A 15,735-nucleotide genomic window follows, 5' to 3' on the forward strand; every position below is an offset into this window, starting at 1 on the left:
AGACATCTGCACGGTATGGTAGTCAATTACATCTCCTCACCTTCAAAAAGCCTCCCTCCATTGCTGCACGGGAGGCAGTAGAGACCCATATCTATCCCTGATCTTTATCCTTTCTGAGCAGCGGGAACGGTGGAGCTGTCAGCTCGAACCTTCAGTTAACCTCCCCGAAACCCACGAGAGACAACAACCACCACATCTGCATGTTGAGAGTAGCGCATTTATTGTGACACGATCCATTCATACATGCTGGTTATTCAGTAGGTTTGACAACAGCAAGAAGTAAAACTATGTGTGCGAGAAGCTCATCCAACTGAAACATTCATAATATTCATGAAGCACAAGACGCATGACAATTATTTCACCAATAGAGATTAATAAAGTATGAAATGACAAAAAGCCTCAAGGAAATCCTTTTACACAAATTATGTTTTAATGTATAACAGGAGAAAAGAAAGATCTATTTCAGCAATTTCTTCCTCAAATAACTGGCTCCCCAAGATGATGTCAATGAGTCCGGAGGATATTAGTCACCTGCTATCCTGCAGTCAGACCACTAAAGGAAGCTCAGAGGGATTCGGTCATTGTCGATAGTACACCACCATCCATCCTCACATTTCCCTCTTTATGCAAAGTCCTCTTGACCTCCTATCCAGCTTCCTTCACAGCCACCTCGCCTTGACTTCTCCTGGCTATCTGCTTTGATCAATACACAGGCTTAAGTAAGTCCAACTGGTGTGAAACCAAGATACAAACCAAAGGAACACACATCAAATGGTCGTCTTTATATGCGTCGTCTTTTCATTCTCCTCTTTTAAACGTGCTTCTGAGACGTAACTTCAGAGATATATGGCGGGACTTGGTCTCAAGGTCTCTTGAGTATTAAGGCTTTGATTGAGTCAGACCAGTGATCCTTGAGAGGAAAAGCAGGATCAATCCCTCTCCTATCATTCTGATTTATCAGTCTTAGTCAATTCTTTCGGTCTGTCGCCGCTCTCCCTAAGTACCCGTCTCGTAAGGACATCCAGTTTATCATTGGCCAGAGCATCTCTCAGGGCGCCGAAGAAGGCATGATAGTGGGCCGTGTTGTGGATCATGAGCAATACTCCAGCCAGCAGCTCATTGGTCACCAGCAGGTGGTGCAGGTACGCCCTCTGGTGGTTCTGACAGCAGTAGCAGACACACCCCTCAACCAGGGGCCTGAAGTCATCTTTGTATCTGGATAGAAGTTCAAAGAAAGTTTAAGTAAGTAGAATTCATGAACAAGCACTCAAAATGTAAATCAAATGTTCTTGATTCTGTAAGCATTGCGACTATTGAAAGCCGTTGGGGTTTTATGACAGCTGCCACAAACCTCTGGTCTTTGAGATTGATCTCAAAGGATGTCATCCGCGACTGATCGTCAGGATTTAAATCTCCACTCTGTTGCATCTCTCCCGACGTGTTCCTCTCTTCCTCCAGCTCCAGCACTAGTAAAGCACACATGCATCGCATTAGTCCCACCTCAACACAAACTATTCACACCATAATCTCATCCGATAGCAGAAAATACATTTCCTTCGTAGAAAACCTCAGCTCTCCATCAGCCCGCACGCGAAAATAAAACGGGAACACATAATGTAGCTTGATCCCTATTAAACACTGCGGTGTTCTATATTCTCTCCGCCGTTATAATATAATGACTTACTGCCTGTGTTCTGACAGCCGAGCCCTGTCTCACACTGCAAGGTTACTTAACTTAATTTAATGAGAATAGAAAAGTAACCAGAGGTGATAAAGACCGTGTTTTATCCAGAGGGCTGTTGTTCACAGGAGGTGTTCCACAGTTACAGACATAACAATGCATATATATATATATATATTGAAGATAGAGTTTAAAAGGTAACACAAGAGCAAAATGGGTTTAGTGCAAACTGAAGCAGGTGAAACGGAGAGCAACAAAGTGTATAAACAGAGCATGAAATGGAATTTAGCTTAAAGAGGGGGTGATAAGAGAATACCTGGAACAAAATGAGGCTTGACCAAAGCTGATAAGATGTGAAGGAGGGAGTAGTAACTTGCACTGAAGAGTACTTCTGTCCTTCAAAAGCATAGAGCAGAACAGCGTAGCCAAACTGAAGCAGACAGATGGAAACCCTAATATTTTGCATGCATAGACTCAATATTTTGATGTCTAAAAGGATGTAAAGAAAACACAAAGAAAATGTATTCTTTATCGTCATACTTCCTTTCCTTTTGGTAAATTCAGCAAGTTTCATGAATTAGTCTTTAATTAAATACATTTAAATAAGTCATTCAAAAGGTAGTTCAGCCCATTGACTGTCTACTAGAAGTGGACGTCGTCACCATGAGATCCCCCATTGGTTTGTGGACTGCCGTTTTGAAGCCTTGAGTTTGGCATTTTAGCCGTCGCCATCTTGTGTTTGACAACCAGAAATGACAACCGAATAAGAAATATCAAAGCAAACGAAATATTATAATAAACTCTCATGAACAGAAAACACACTGTAAAAGGGTTAAAGACGAAAACACGGACAACTATTAGAGCAGACAACATCGTGGTACCAACCTGTCAATCAAAGGGTAGCCCCGCCCTAAAGCGGGTCTATTTTACTCTAAATTTAACTATAATTTACTGAAAGACCATCACACTGTATTGAAGACTTTAAACTTGCGATTGAGACATAAACTCATGTTCACTGAGGTAAATCAAGGGAGAAGTATTCATTTTTCATTCATATTATATACAATCAGCCTTATTTTTGGAACCAGAGTTTCATCCGATGATGAAAACATGAAGTGTAAAACTTCCAGAGGGTGATCGGGTAGGAAGGGAATGAAATAGCATCTGGTCTGCAGTGTCAAAAAGGTTCTTCACTGGAAAGTTCCTCCCACAGGATTTCTGTAATTGTCCGAGAGGGGAATTTGAATTTCTCTGCAGGTTTGACACCATCACTGCTCTCATCTCCACTGATCTCCGTTACAATCCCTGAGCAGTATCGATTAATGCTGTCTGACACGAGATGCTACCGGATCCCGAACTTCACTCTAGCTGTCAAGTTTTACACTACTTTTTAATGAAGCACAAAGTCTCCAGCAGGGCATCTCCCAAAGCTCTTGTCATAACGATTCTTTAGCTTTTCACTTGGGACAACCATCAGAATGACGGGCCTGGACTTACTGGTTACCTTAGCGGCTATCTAATGCACCATTGATCTAATTCCACCAGCGGAATTTCTTTCTACCTAATTACTTCAACTGACCTGGGGCTAGAAAACAAACGTGCGCACAAGTACACACACACACACACACACACACACACACACACACACACACACACACACACACACACACACACACACACACACACACACACACACATTAGATCATTAGATACAGCTCGGATTTTCAGGCAAAATAAATCCATTATCTGCAGGGATATTCACATGAAGACACAGAACACACTTCTTTCCTATTCTTTATGTGAAAACCGCAGTCAGACTTCCTCTTGTTAAAAGCTGATTAATGACGGTTCATTTACTGAAGACACTCTGCACGGTCTGTACTATTAACCTTTTTGAAGTGTGGGTAAAAGTGGTGCAATTATAGAAAATTCTCTATGCAGGCTTTTTTCCCTTTATGTTTGTATAAGCACCAGAAACATCGCCAAGCATTTTCAACTCTGCATCAAAGGCTCCTCCTATAGAAATTGACAAAAGCCTGCTTGGCTTATTATTGGGCATATTTAATCATCTCTGTACAAGGGCTGGACAGGACAATATGGGAAAAAATTTTTTTCCTTATCTTATCTTCTGTATTCATAGTCAACATGTAAACTGCTCTTTCATGTAGGTCAGGCCTGTGTGCTGTGATGAAATAAGATGAATTGATGTGAATAAAACAATTTGTTTAGCTATTGAAATGTAAAAAGCTTCAATCACAGTAGAATATTGATAACGTCAAGCCTGATAAACATGTAATATTATCATCATAACTTAACTTACATACAATCTGAAAAAGTAAAACAAAGCACTGCAGAACAACAGGCCTGAATATTAATATTAGGGCTGGGCACATTAAAAACGCGTTAATTATTTGATCAAGCGTTAACTCGCTTTTGTTTTTTTTTGCATTGGGAGGGGCTTAATGCTGCCGCACACAGGTGCTGCACTTTAAATCTCTCCCAGACGGCGTAGTTCAGACCTGGGCATCTTACGGCTCTCCCAGTCCGGCCCGCGTGAGGTCAATCAAAAAAGAAAAATAAATAAATAAGATGCACACCATGAATGTAATACAACGGCACTGCTTTTACTCTGAAGGCGATTTACGTAAGCGCGCGCGCTTCCGCAGCCCCAGCGACCGGCTTGTTGCCAACAGACTGACGGGAAAGCACGTATTGTTCTGTAGTTTCTGTCCTCAGCGAGCAGCGGGTGCTGCCGCGAGCCGCTCCGCCTCACAGAGCATTAATCGCGCATGCGCAAAGCCGCCGCTGAGATACCCGTCAGCTGTCCTTCACATCTCCACCTCATTCAACCAGTCTTCAGTGCACTTGTTCAAGCCAACACAGACTGGACTTTTCTCACTGAGAAAGAAAAATGGAACTGAACAAGATTAAAAGCACTTATTGCTTTTGTATAAAGTTAATCAATTGCTGGTCTTTAACATACATCTTTAAGGTAAGCAACAAACTGAACATGGACAAAAGAAGGAGTGGCTTGTCCCTCACATGGACCCTTACTACTGAACAGACTGTTTATGTTGTTTCCTGATAAAAGACAAATGTTTCTTCTTCAGCATGATATTAAGCTGTTTTACATTAGAATAAAATAGTCTATAACATCTGAAAATAAATAAAATATTTAATTGAATGACCAGTCATATAGAAGCATTACAAAATAAAATACATCTTTTTTTGCTTCCCTAGCATATATTTTTGATTTATATACTGTTGTTAACTTGCTGTTGCTCCAGGGTTCCTGTTAAATTGTTCTGATAACATTACTTTAAAATAAAAGCGCGCCATACACTAGATTTTACTGCATTATTGAATTTGGCGCATAATGCGATTAATCGCAGAAGAATCATGCGATTAATCAGTTTTTTCAACTTTGCCCAGCCCTAATATAAATATTTACTCATTGTTTTGTCCACATCTCTTTTATGCACAGGGATGATCATGATAGGAATCATATTTTCAAACACAAACTAATTTCATTGAGGTTTCATTCAAATCCAAATGCATAGCCAAGCTCCCAAATTACATTGTGTCAGTTTGCTCAAGGCAGATGTTGCAAGCTCGTGAAGAGAACGCCCGGATTTTCTTTTTGGGGTAATTTCCTTCAACACACTTTAAAAAAACTAAATTGGGCCTTAAGGCAAGGTTCTTTTAGCTGAAAAGTAATTTGACAAGAGCGGACTTGTCCCCTTTTTAAATGCTAAATGTTAAATGGTGAAGTCTAAAAACAGGTGACAGTTGCATAAATTGTACATTTGTAATGGGAATACTTGATGTAGATTAAATGGAAAGGTTAGAGCAGCTGGAAGTTAACAAGCTTGATCTACATCTGCTGACGTTTGATTTGTGTGACAAGACCAAAATGAGGCAGAAGGATTTGAGAAAGGAAATACATCTAAACTCATGAACAATAATATAGGCTGTTTATTAATGGAGTTTGGTGTTGAGGCACCATATTCATAAACTAGAGACCATCAAGCGATGGGATTACACCTAGGCCCTATTTCTCGTACCTGGGCCCTATTTCTCGTACCTGGCTTACTGAGTTAGCGGGCTAATTGTCAGGATAAGATGACGTAGGTCAGGCTTTCTCGGTTTCTCGAAGCAAGCTTAGATTAATCACCATAGCAACACAGCCAAAAATTTAAACCTGCTCCCGGGCAGGTTTACTGAAATTCACTGGATAAGATGGACACTCCCACGGACAAAAAAGGCAGCTCACTTCCTCATTGATGAAGAAGCGATATTAGTTATATTATTTTTTTAGGGAGAGAGTTCTTTCAGATCGCCAGGATCCATCCTTTACATCCTCATGACTTCCTGTACGCGGCGATATAGATTTTTGCCGGCAAGAAATACTTTATTTACGAAAGCTTCTCGAGCCGCAGACATTGATCACCACAGGCGCAGCTGATCGCCCGTCTCAGACACAGACTATCAGCCGCTGCATGCCGCGCTGTTCTTAAGTTTATTTAGCGCTTCAGAAACTTATGGATGTGTTGAAAGCACTCATAATTATATGACAGTGTTATTAGTACACCATACATATCATTATTGTAGAACATAATTAAGGTGATCGTGATAATACAAAGAACCACACACAATTTATTTTCACTGCTTCAATTGATTGAATTTCTGATTATGAATAATACATACATACTGATCCGCCCATACACATATTCAAACTCCTAGTTATATAGTAATCTACACATATATAGTACATGATACATACGCACATACAGTACATATATCCTCATAAGTATATATTTATTCGTAAATATAATCTGATTGATTTGGGTGATGAAGCACTTCAAATTAGCCGATACATTTTCCCAACACTGACGCATTTAACTTGTCTGATATATTTGTGACGCTTATGTCTCGCAGCGGGGGCGATGTTAAAGTTGCGTTCACGGCAACAATGTTGCAAAAACGTTGGAATATTCATATAGTTTGCTGTGAATGACTACGGTATTGACTTCCTCATATGCCTTCATGATCATCTCCTGCTTCTCAGCAGAGAAATAAAAAGAGGTTCCTCTGAGTTTATTTGCCATTGTACTGTTAGAACATCGTGGTGTCAGTGCTCGATTATTATCCCTTCTGAAGAGGAGCGGGCGCGCGCATTTATCCAGATGACTGACGTCTGGCTAGAATTAACGAGACCGTTTCAGCGCGGATCAGCCGTGAACAAACCCAGATAGCCTGATGTCAATCATCTCGCTAATTTAAGATGGAGATTAGGACATTTGCTTGACTTTGTTTAGCCAGGTACGAGAAACAGGGCCCAAATGGGGGGCGTAAAGTGGGGCTTTCAATGGCCCCTTACCCACTTCCTTCCTACCGATCTTCCTCTTGACACAGACCAGACTCATCCTCAACCTCTAGCCTCAATTTTATCTCAACTACACACCTGTAACAACACAACCAGGTAGGTCTTAATGCAATGTTACAATCATTAAAAAGAAACGCAGCGTGTGTAGCCATTCAGTATACCTTCACTAGCTTGCGTAGCATAAATGTGCCAACGCTAGTTAATGACATGCTGACATACTCATGTAGAAACGTAACATTTTTGAAAGGTATATCTGGGTAACGAGTATCACTATTACTCAACATTTAACCCCAAAGCTACACTATGATTGACCAATCTGCGTTTGAGTTTGGGACTAAGCGAAGGGTCAATAACAAGATAATTATCCGTCAATGTACCACAGCTGCCAATTAAGTTAAACATTCTTTCATTACTTCGGTTTAGCTGTGTCAGATATATTGAATTACCCTCTAAATGTTGAAAATTGAAAACAAATAGTTTAAACTAAACTGTTCCTCAGCACAGCAGTTCACCACACCTGCAGGGGGCGCTCTACCTGCAAGCTCTGGGTCCGGGGAGATGTCGAAGCTGAAGCAAAGAGCACAGCCTCGTTCCGTCACTTGGAAGGGGAAGAAACTCTCGAACAGGTCCACACCGGCCTCCACACATGCCAGCACCTCATCCGGCCGTCCTACACCCTGCAGCAGTCTGAGAGTCACAGACACACAGCAGAAAACAGTCAAAAACTAAATTAATCATTATACCAAATCACAGCATGGATTTTTCTATGGTGTTCCTTGAGGTCTTAGTGTATTAATGTGATATTTGGGAGGGATTTTTTTTATACTATTTATGCTTTAATGTGTTACATATAGCAGCAAATCTGTGTAAAAAATTGCTGCAACAACTTCTGAGACATAATTCATTAATACATTTTTATCTCTCATTTATGACTAGAACAACTTGACATACAAAGCTGAGCTGCATCTCAAATTAGATGAGGTATAAAATCTTATATGTGGCATAATAACGTTGACCTGCTATCTCCCCCTAAAGATCCGCTGTCCCCCCGAAAGAAAAGACAAATAAATATCTCTGTGGGTCTTGAAGGGTTAATGTAACCCACACAAGCTTCTACAACATATTACCCTTTAACATCATGTGCACCCTTGTGCGGTTGTGCTCATCATGGGCTTTCAGTTGGCTCCCACGACTCTCTGCCTGCAGGCACCAAGGTCAAGCCCAATTTAGCATTTGATAATGACTCTATTCCACTTTCCAGTAGGAAGCAACATCTACACAACCACAACAACCAGCAACCAAGGCGTCCGTTCACAAGCAAATGTCACAGCCAGAGCTTCACCTCCATGAGAGGAGCACTCATGTGTGACAGTCTCCAGTGAAAAGCCTCTGAAAGATGACAGGCTTATGTAGTTTGGAGTATCAGCAACATCTAGTAAAGGTTTGGCCTTTAAAAAGTAATGAACTCTGAACGTGTAGTCAGTCTGGTTGGAGAGATTGGGGCTATTTTTTATATCTACAGAAGAAGCATGTTATTATTTATAATTATGCAATATTCCTTCCACCGCATTAAACATGGGTTAGATCATCTTTCTAATTCACGTCTACTTATGTGGGTTTTAATCTAAATAAAAGATTTTATTTAGGGCTACAACTAACATTGATTTTCATTAAATTAATGAGTCAATTACCTTCCAAAACATTAGATTAGTTATTTATATAATAAGATAATAGTGAAAGGTCTATCACAGATTTCCAAAGCACAAGGTGACGGTTCCAACGAAATTTCATTTGTAATGATTTTAAACAAAGAGAAGCAGCAAATCCTCACATTGAAAAAACTGGAACCAGAAACTGGATGATATGGCCAACATCTTTAATCCCGATATAGGTCCTTTCATATCTCAATAATGAGATATATCACAATAAAGCATGTTTTCTGTGTCTACTCAAATAGCCACATGGTAAAGCCTATTTTTGTATACTCCTGTGTGCGGAAGGATTTTCTCATTTTATTAAGTGAAACTTGAGTTAATATGTGCTCGTTATTATCAATTTAGATAACGTAGCTGTATCACGGTATCGCAATGCATGATAAATTAAAAAGACAATCATTTATAATGAACTATCACCCATCTCTAGATTAACAATTAACTGACAACTAATCATTTCATCTTTAATTAAATAACAATTGTAAAATGGAAGAAGGCAACCAACCCTATATATATGAAAGATTACTAAACTAAACAATCTTTTTGTAAAAAAATTTTTAAAAATGATTTAAATGATTTAAATGAATGTCAGCAAATCATTAAAAATGTCTGGAGAACAGTGAACTGAAGACGGACAGTAGCAAAGTGGATAAAGACTAAATGGCACTGGCACTATTCTTTAGGAGTGAGCTGAGATAATGACTCCTGTGGGCGGCACGTCAGAGCTGCTGGGTTTTCACTTGTAATCAATCAAGCAGGTTCATTTAATGATTGAGCAGAACCCACCACTGGGCCCACTCAGGCATGAAATCACACTACAATGCTGCACTGGTTTGTAAATGTATTAAAAACAAAAAGGATAATAATTCATCAAAATTGTTTTCATTTTTGTATCAGTTGCAAAGAATTAATGAATTTCAGTGTTGGCAAATGATTAATCATTTTGGTAATTAATACAAATATTGATATGTCATTGTTCGAGGTTACCAAATATAAAATAGTTGGTTGCTCTCTTCCAGTTTATATTACTAATTTAATTAGATCTCAAACAATTAGTCAATTAATAGATTCCTTGACCAACAACAAATTAGCATAATTTACGTCATTTTTCAAGCAAAAGAACTCAAAACCTTCTCTGGTTTCAGTTCCTCCAATATCAGGATTTGCTGCTGTTTGATTCAATATAATTGTAAATTGAATATATTGAGATGTTGTACTTTAGTTGGACAAAAGATGTCAGTTGAAGATGTCGCTTTGGACAATTTCACTATTTACCAATGTTTTAGACCATGCGATCAAGCAAGAAAATAATAATCAGATTTAGAAAATAATCGTTAGAGGCAACTCAAAATTGAATACTTGACTAATAACTATATTTGAAACATCCCTTTAAAATGGCTATGAACATGTTTAAGCCTTTTGTAGAGTAAATGATTGATCAAAATCAACACATTCATTAATGATGAAAATCAACACGGATGTTTTGTTTTGTTTATGTCTTCTACAACAACTGTAATCAATAAACATTTATTCCACAGTCACAAGCTGACCTGGGTTTGTCCTCAGGCAGCTCCTTGGTCACAGCAGTGATGAGCTGGGTCCTCAGGGCCTGGTCCATGGAGCCCGTCTGTAGGCCGTCCAGGCAGAATCCAGCCACTGGCCTCTTGGCTGTCTCCCGGCCTGAGCGCACCCTCTCTTCCAGGATGCTTCCTCCCTCCACCACCCCGAACACCTCGACTCCCTCCAACTCCTGACAATGACAGACAGTTAGGTGATTAAACAGCTGTCAGGCAGACACTCTGAAAGATATTAAGAAGAGCAAGAAAAAGAAGGAGAAAGAGGAAAAATGTAGAATGAAACATGTCCTTTTTCTAACCACGCGTGGTGCAGGGACATAGTGAAATGTACCTCAAGTGCAAAAGAATAAATCTTTGATTCTTGTTAGAGCCAATCTGAGTTTTGATGACTCAACATGAAGTTGAGTGCACATCACGGGGAGGAAAGATGCTGTGGGGGTGGATCTCAGTAGCAATTAGGCAGCTCGCTCAGTACACTGCTGATGTCAAGAATTACCTGCAGTACGCCATCAGTTGTTTGGCTCTCAGCTCAATATCATTCTACACTCGCACATTTTTTGTGCCAAGGGAAATCCGGTTCCCATTCAGGCAAGAAAATACACAGAAGAGCACATCTTGAAGATGTACAGGCATTGAAACTTCCACACAATATAAAACCGTGTATGAAAGACACACTTTCAGATTACTGCAAGCAAAAAAAGAAAAATGCAATACACAAGTTCCTATGAATCAAGCTACAGATTGTCTAGGACTAAATACAGTTAAATATATATATGATTTCCTCTGAAGCCATATACCATCTCCTGCACCTCTTCATGTGGATCAGCTTTGTTCTCTCTATCATTAAATGATATAGCGTTCACTGCTTTTCAAAGAAAGAGGAATTGATTCCATTATTCATGCTTGATGCTCAGCCTGTACACACCTACTGATAATGTATGAACCCATTAATGTAATCTCAGTGTGTTTCCCGCTGCAGCGGCTCCTGCGACAACAAAAACACCAAACAATCAATCCTTGCCTTCTGCGCTCATGTGGTGCGTGACTGATTCACAAATGTATTAGAGCGGTGATGTCATTTTTTAGACTGCTGCTTGTGTGTGTGTGTGTGTGTGTGTGTGTGTGTGTGTGTGTGTGTGTACCTGTGATTTTTGGTGAACCACCAGACACTCATCCAAGTGGGCAAGAGTTCGATCCACTGACTTTCGAACCCTTTTGCGGGAGGTGTTGTTCTGCCACGTCTCTCCATCGGCCATGCTCTGGTACCAGTCTGGCTGCACGGTCTTCTGGAGAGCCATGAACTTGGCCACCGTCAGCTCTATCCGCCCACCGCTGCCCCACACTGACACCGTCTAAGAACAACCCCCAGAAATGTGACACAAAGATGCTTGAGATGGGGGAGAAAAACGCTTTGCTGAAGTAATTATCTTTAAACAGTTTGGCATTATGAGAGGAATGCTTGTTTGATTTCTTGCAAAGAGTTGGAAGAGAAGATCGATACCAATTTAAAAGCAGCTGGTTAGGTTAGGTTAGCATAAGGAACAGAAATCAGAATGAGAATCCAGTTTATTGCCAAGAAGGCGTTTACATTAAAGGAATTTGCTTTGGTTTATTTGGTGTAAGAAACAAAACACATTGAATAGAACAATTACAATATAAATATTTGTTATATATATATAATAAATATTTCAAATAACAAAATATGTATCATGTAACTGTTGAAAAAGGAAAGAGCCAGGTAGGAATGAGCTAAATATAGTCAAGGTCATGTGCAAAGGTTCTCAGTATTGAAAATAAATAGAATATACAATGTGCAGAGATAATAGTCCAAAGATATAAGTATACAGGCCACAGCCACATGTTTAGCACACATATACAGTATGTGAGTGGTATTGATCTTCTCATCTTCTTCTCCTCCTCATCTGTCTGCATAAAAAGGAATAAGCACATTTCCCAACACGTGGAACTGCTCCTTTAAGCAGAAGCTTCTTCTCACCTTGTTAGTGGTGTAACCCGTTGGGCAGGGAGTCGCCGGGTCGTGAAGCGAGCAGTACAACACAGTGTCATGAAGACCTGCACAAAACCAAAATCAATAAAAAATTGAGACAAAGTCGGCAAAGGCAGAGCACAAAGCGAGTTGACAGAGTGGGAAGCTTCATTACTGCATGTTAATGCGATGAGGAGTCGGGAGAGAGGAATGAGGTGTGGCCTTATCAGCAAACACAGCTGCAGCAGAGGATCAAAAGGTGAGAAAACAAATGGTTTAATCGCAGCAAATGCTGTTATTATTTCTAATTATTCAATCACTGCTCTTCCCTTCTGAGACTTCAGAGACAGCATAGTCGTAATCCCCTGACAGTTTAAAACAAGTGATTACATTTCTAATTTCTTTGCTTGAGGCAGAGTACCAAGGCTACTGTTATACAGCAACACTGAATGAGGTCACTGTTCTGGGGCATTTATTAATATTACATAGAACGGCAACACTTTTTGGTCAGGCTCATGGAGCTAATCAGCTTTTCTATATATATATATATATATATATATATATATATATATATATATATATATATATATTTAGAAGCAATTTGCTCCAGTCTTTCCAATCTATCCTCTGGAAATAATGTTAACACACTCCAACCTCTTCAGAGACAATTTGCGCATGCTTCATGCTTGACATTTACGTCACATACATCAACTAGTCACACCATTAGAGGATTTTGAGCCTGGCGGAGGTTCTTCTGATGGGGTTGCTATTTAAAATACGACTACTGCAGAGGGTTAAATGTCAATTCTAAATAGTTCAACAAACAGTCCCTTTCCTCCTCTACAGCCTCCTAATCTTTGACATGGATGTGATTTTACTTGTTGTTTTGACACTGTGAGAGACAAACATGTTTTTAAAAATTACCAAAGCTACTTTGGTCAAGGGACGGAAACACAGCCCAGTTCAAATGCCATGCATTTCAGCAGAGACATACCGACCGGTCCATTAAAGGGCAGCGGGAAAAAACTTTGAGAAAGATCTTTACACTTAAAGCCTCTTTGAAAGATACAGATCCTAATCCAATAATATCCTTTATTTCTTTAACACATAAAAATATGTTCACAAGGTCAAACCCAGTAGCTCTTGGGGAGCTTTCAATTGTATCACGCTCACTTTATGGATTTCTCATCCGTGTCGGCTTTAAACTAAAGTTGAGACTGACGGAATAGAAGAGCTTCTGGGCGAAAAAACGTGTTGAGACTGCTGTTTTCAAGGCCGAGAAGGAACTTCAAATCTCAACATAAAAAGTTGTTAATTAACTTTTCTTTATGAACATGCTCTGCTTACAATAAGCTTACAATAAGCAGCTACTATATTAACCTGTGTGAGTTGATGTGGCATGTCCTGGAGACACGGCCACAGAAGTGGTTCAGGTACTTTGCCCGGTGTCACCTCCATAGCATCACTATCATGCAAGATGAAGTCACAAAACTTCTATACAAGTGTGTAGTTAAGATCAAAATCAAGGCTGAGATCGAAGATGTGTGTGGTCCAAACAAGGGAGCTGGATTGGACTGGGTTGGAAGAGGGGGGGTTACCCTTCCAGTTAACGTCGCTGATCTGATTTGGCATCGCGGCTGGTGTGATCCCATTGCAAGATGGTCTCTAGTTTTTCAAATATCAGGTCCAATATTTTGACCAGTATAGAGTATCTGGTAGATCTGCACATTACTAAAGACCTGTCCATAGCATGTTGCAATTGACTGCCTTTAAAAAGCACAATTTAAAACGATTCCAACTACATCCGTCAGGCTCCCATCTTATCTTCATTTAAGCATTCCCTCAAAACCCACCTCTTCAAACTTGAGGACCTGCTAAACCACCTCACCCTATCCTCCACTGACTCATTCCACACAGCTTTTCCAGTTTTCTTTTTGTTACCAAAAATGTTCTTTTTGTTTGTCTTTCCATATTTTTTTGTTCTGTTTGTCTCTGTCTCTTGTCCCCAGTGTAAAGTGTCTTTGAGTATCTTGAAAACCGCTATATAAGTTTGAATTATTATTATTATTATTTTATTCAAATGCAACAAAAAGTTGAAAACACTGCTGTATATATTTTTGGATGCCCATTTGTATTATGTATCTGTAAATAAAGCTTGACTACATCAATATGAATGTCTAATCAATGCTGTTTGGTCTGCTAGAACGTCCCAACGTATCCTCTTCGCTCTTCTCCTGATTACTCTAAGGGAAATAAGTGGCACTGAGGAAGAACAAAAATGTGATTGATCAAAAGTACCTGCAAACTTTTTGACTCCATCCTTGAACTCCTCCAATACTTCCTGATGCTCTGCTCTTGAGAAAGGAAAAAAAGAGAGGTATATTTCAGAGAGAGTTTACGTTTGTTTATGTTTATTTTACGATTATTTCATTTAAGACGCGATAATGCACAATCATTAACATGAGCCACCATGTATGTGTGTCAGATTTAGTGATGCAAGCACATTTTTCCATCTGAAATCTCTGGCAGGTTGTGTTGACCGATAGGGAAAGGCTGACTGCCCAAAGGAACTTTTCCTAGATATTCCTAGGTATTTTACAATGCCCTATGGTAGTGGCCCTGGTTGGTGAGGTTTTTGGTATTTATGAATTAATTCAGCAGTATTTAGGGGGCAGAACATAAAAATGTTCATACAAAATAACTGCAAATTGTATCACGTTTTCCCAGTTTATCAAGTCATTGGAAGCCATATTTAGGTCAAATTAGCCTGCTGTGTTTCTACTGGTTGTAATGTGGTCCTACCTGTAGTTAAGACAGTAGTTCATGTGTATGGTGTGTGTGATGAGTGTGACCTTACATATTGGACAGGGTGACCTGAATGACAGAGGGGAGGTTGCTCAGGGTGTGTAGTGTTTCCTGGGTGAGGTGGGGCACTGTGCCCAGGTGTGTGTGCAGCAGACATCCCGGGACTTCCAGAGAGTGCTGCCCCATCTTGCCAAGCTCCTTCAGGACTCCTAGCCGACCTCTTCCCTGAACTACACGGGACAGCTCCAGCTTCATCCTGCTGCCAGCCATGCGAGCAGCTCTAAAGAGATTCACAGAACTACACTTAACTCCCGTGCAATTTCTAAACCACAACGAGTTTGAACGACAGTGATACCAGTTAGCGAAACGCACGTGAAGTACCTTAGCCACTTAGCTAACCAGCCTAATCACATTCACGTGTTGTGAAAGCTTTCGGCGAGTTGAGACTAACGTTAAGAAAACGCACGCATTTGCAGTTGTGCTGGTTTTATTTAAATACTTGTTTAATTAAGAGCATCTACCACTCACTCACCTATACGTTTCACTGTCTGACAGGAAGCGTGGAAGAAGCTGGGCTAATACGCGTC

The 15,735-nt window shown here is 40.0% G+C and overlaps 1 protein-coding gene across 4 annotated transcripts; it reads right to left on the bottom strand.

Moving 5' to 3' along the window:
• Positions 1–232: 232 nt before the first annotated feature.
• On the bottom strand, positions 233–15,418 carry qtrt2 (queuine tRNA-ribosyltransferase accessory subunit 2; the record flags this gene model as incomplete). Of its 4 annotated transcripts, none has more annotated exons than XM_079234530.1 (8): positions 233–1,215; positions 1,352–1,466; positions 7,603–7,754; positions 10,330–10,529; positions 11,499–11,708; positions 12,353–12,429; positions 14,642–14,697; positions 15,201–15,418. In XM_079234530.1, 8 exons carry the CDS (start codon positions 15,416–15,418, stop codon positions 945–947), a joined length of 1,299 nt encoding a protein of 432 aa, XP_079090656.1. In that variant the 3' UTR covers positions 233–944. The 4 variants fall into 4 exon arrangements, with proteins under 4 accessions (XP_079090656.1, XP_079090657.1, XP_079090658.1 ...); XM_079234531.1 differs by having other exon boundaries at positions 7,585–7,754; XM_079234532.1 differs by having other exon boundaries at positions 1,352–1,458; positions 7,583–7,754.
• Between the last annotated feature and the right edge of the window lie 317 nt (positions 15,419–15,735).

This window comes from Taurulus bubalis (assembly GCF_910589615.1).
Source record: "Taurulus bubalis genome assembly, chromosome: 18".
NCBI lineage: Eukaryota > Metazoa > Chordata > Actinopteri > Perciformes > Cottidae > Taurulus > Taurulus bubalis.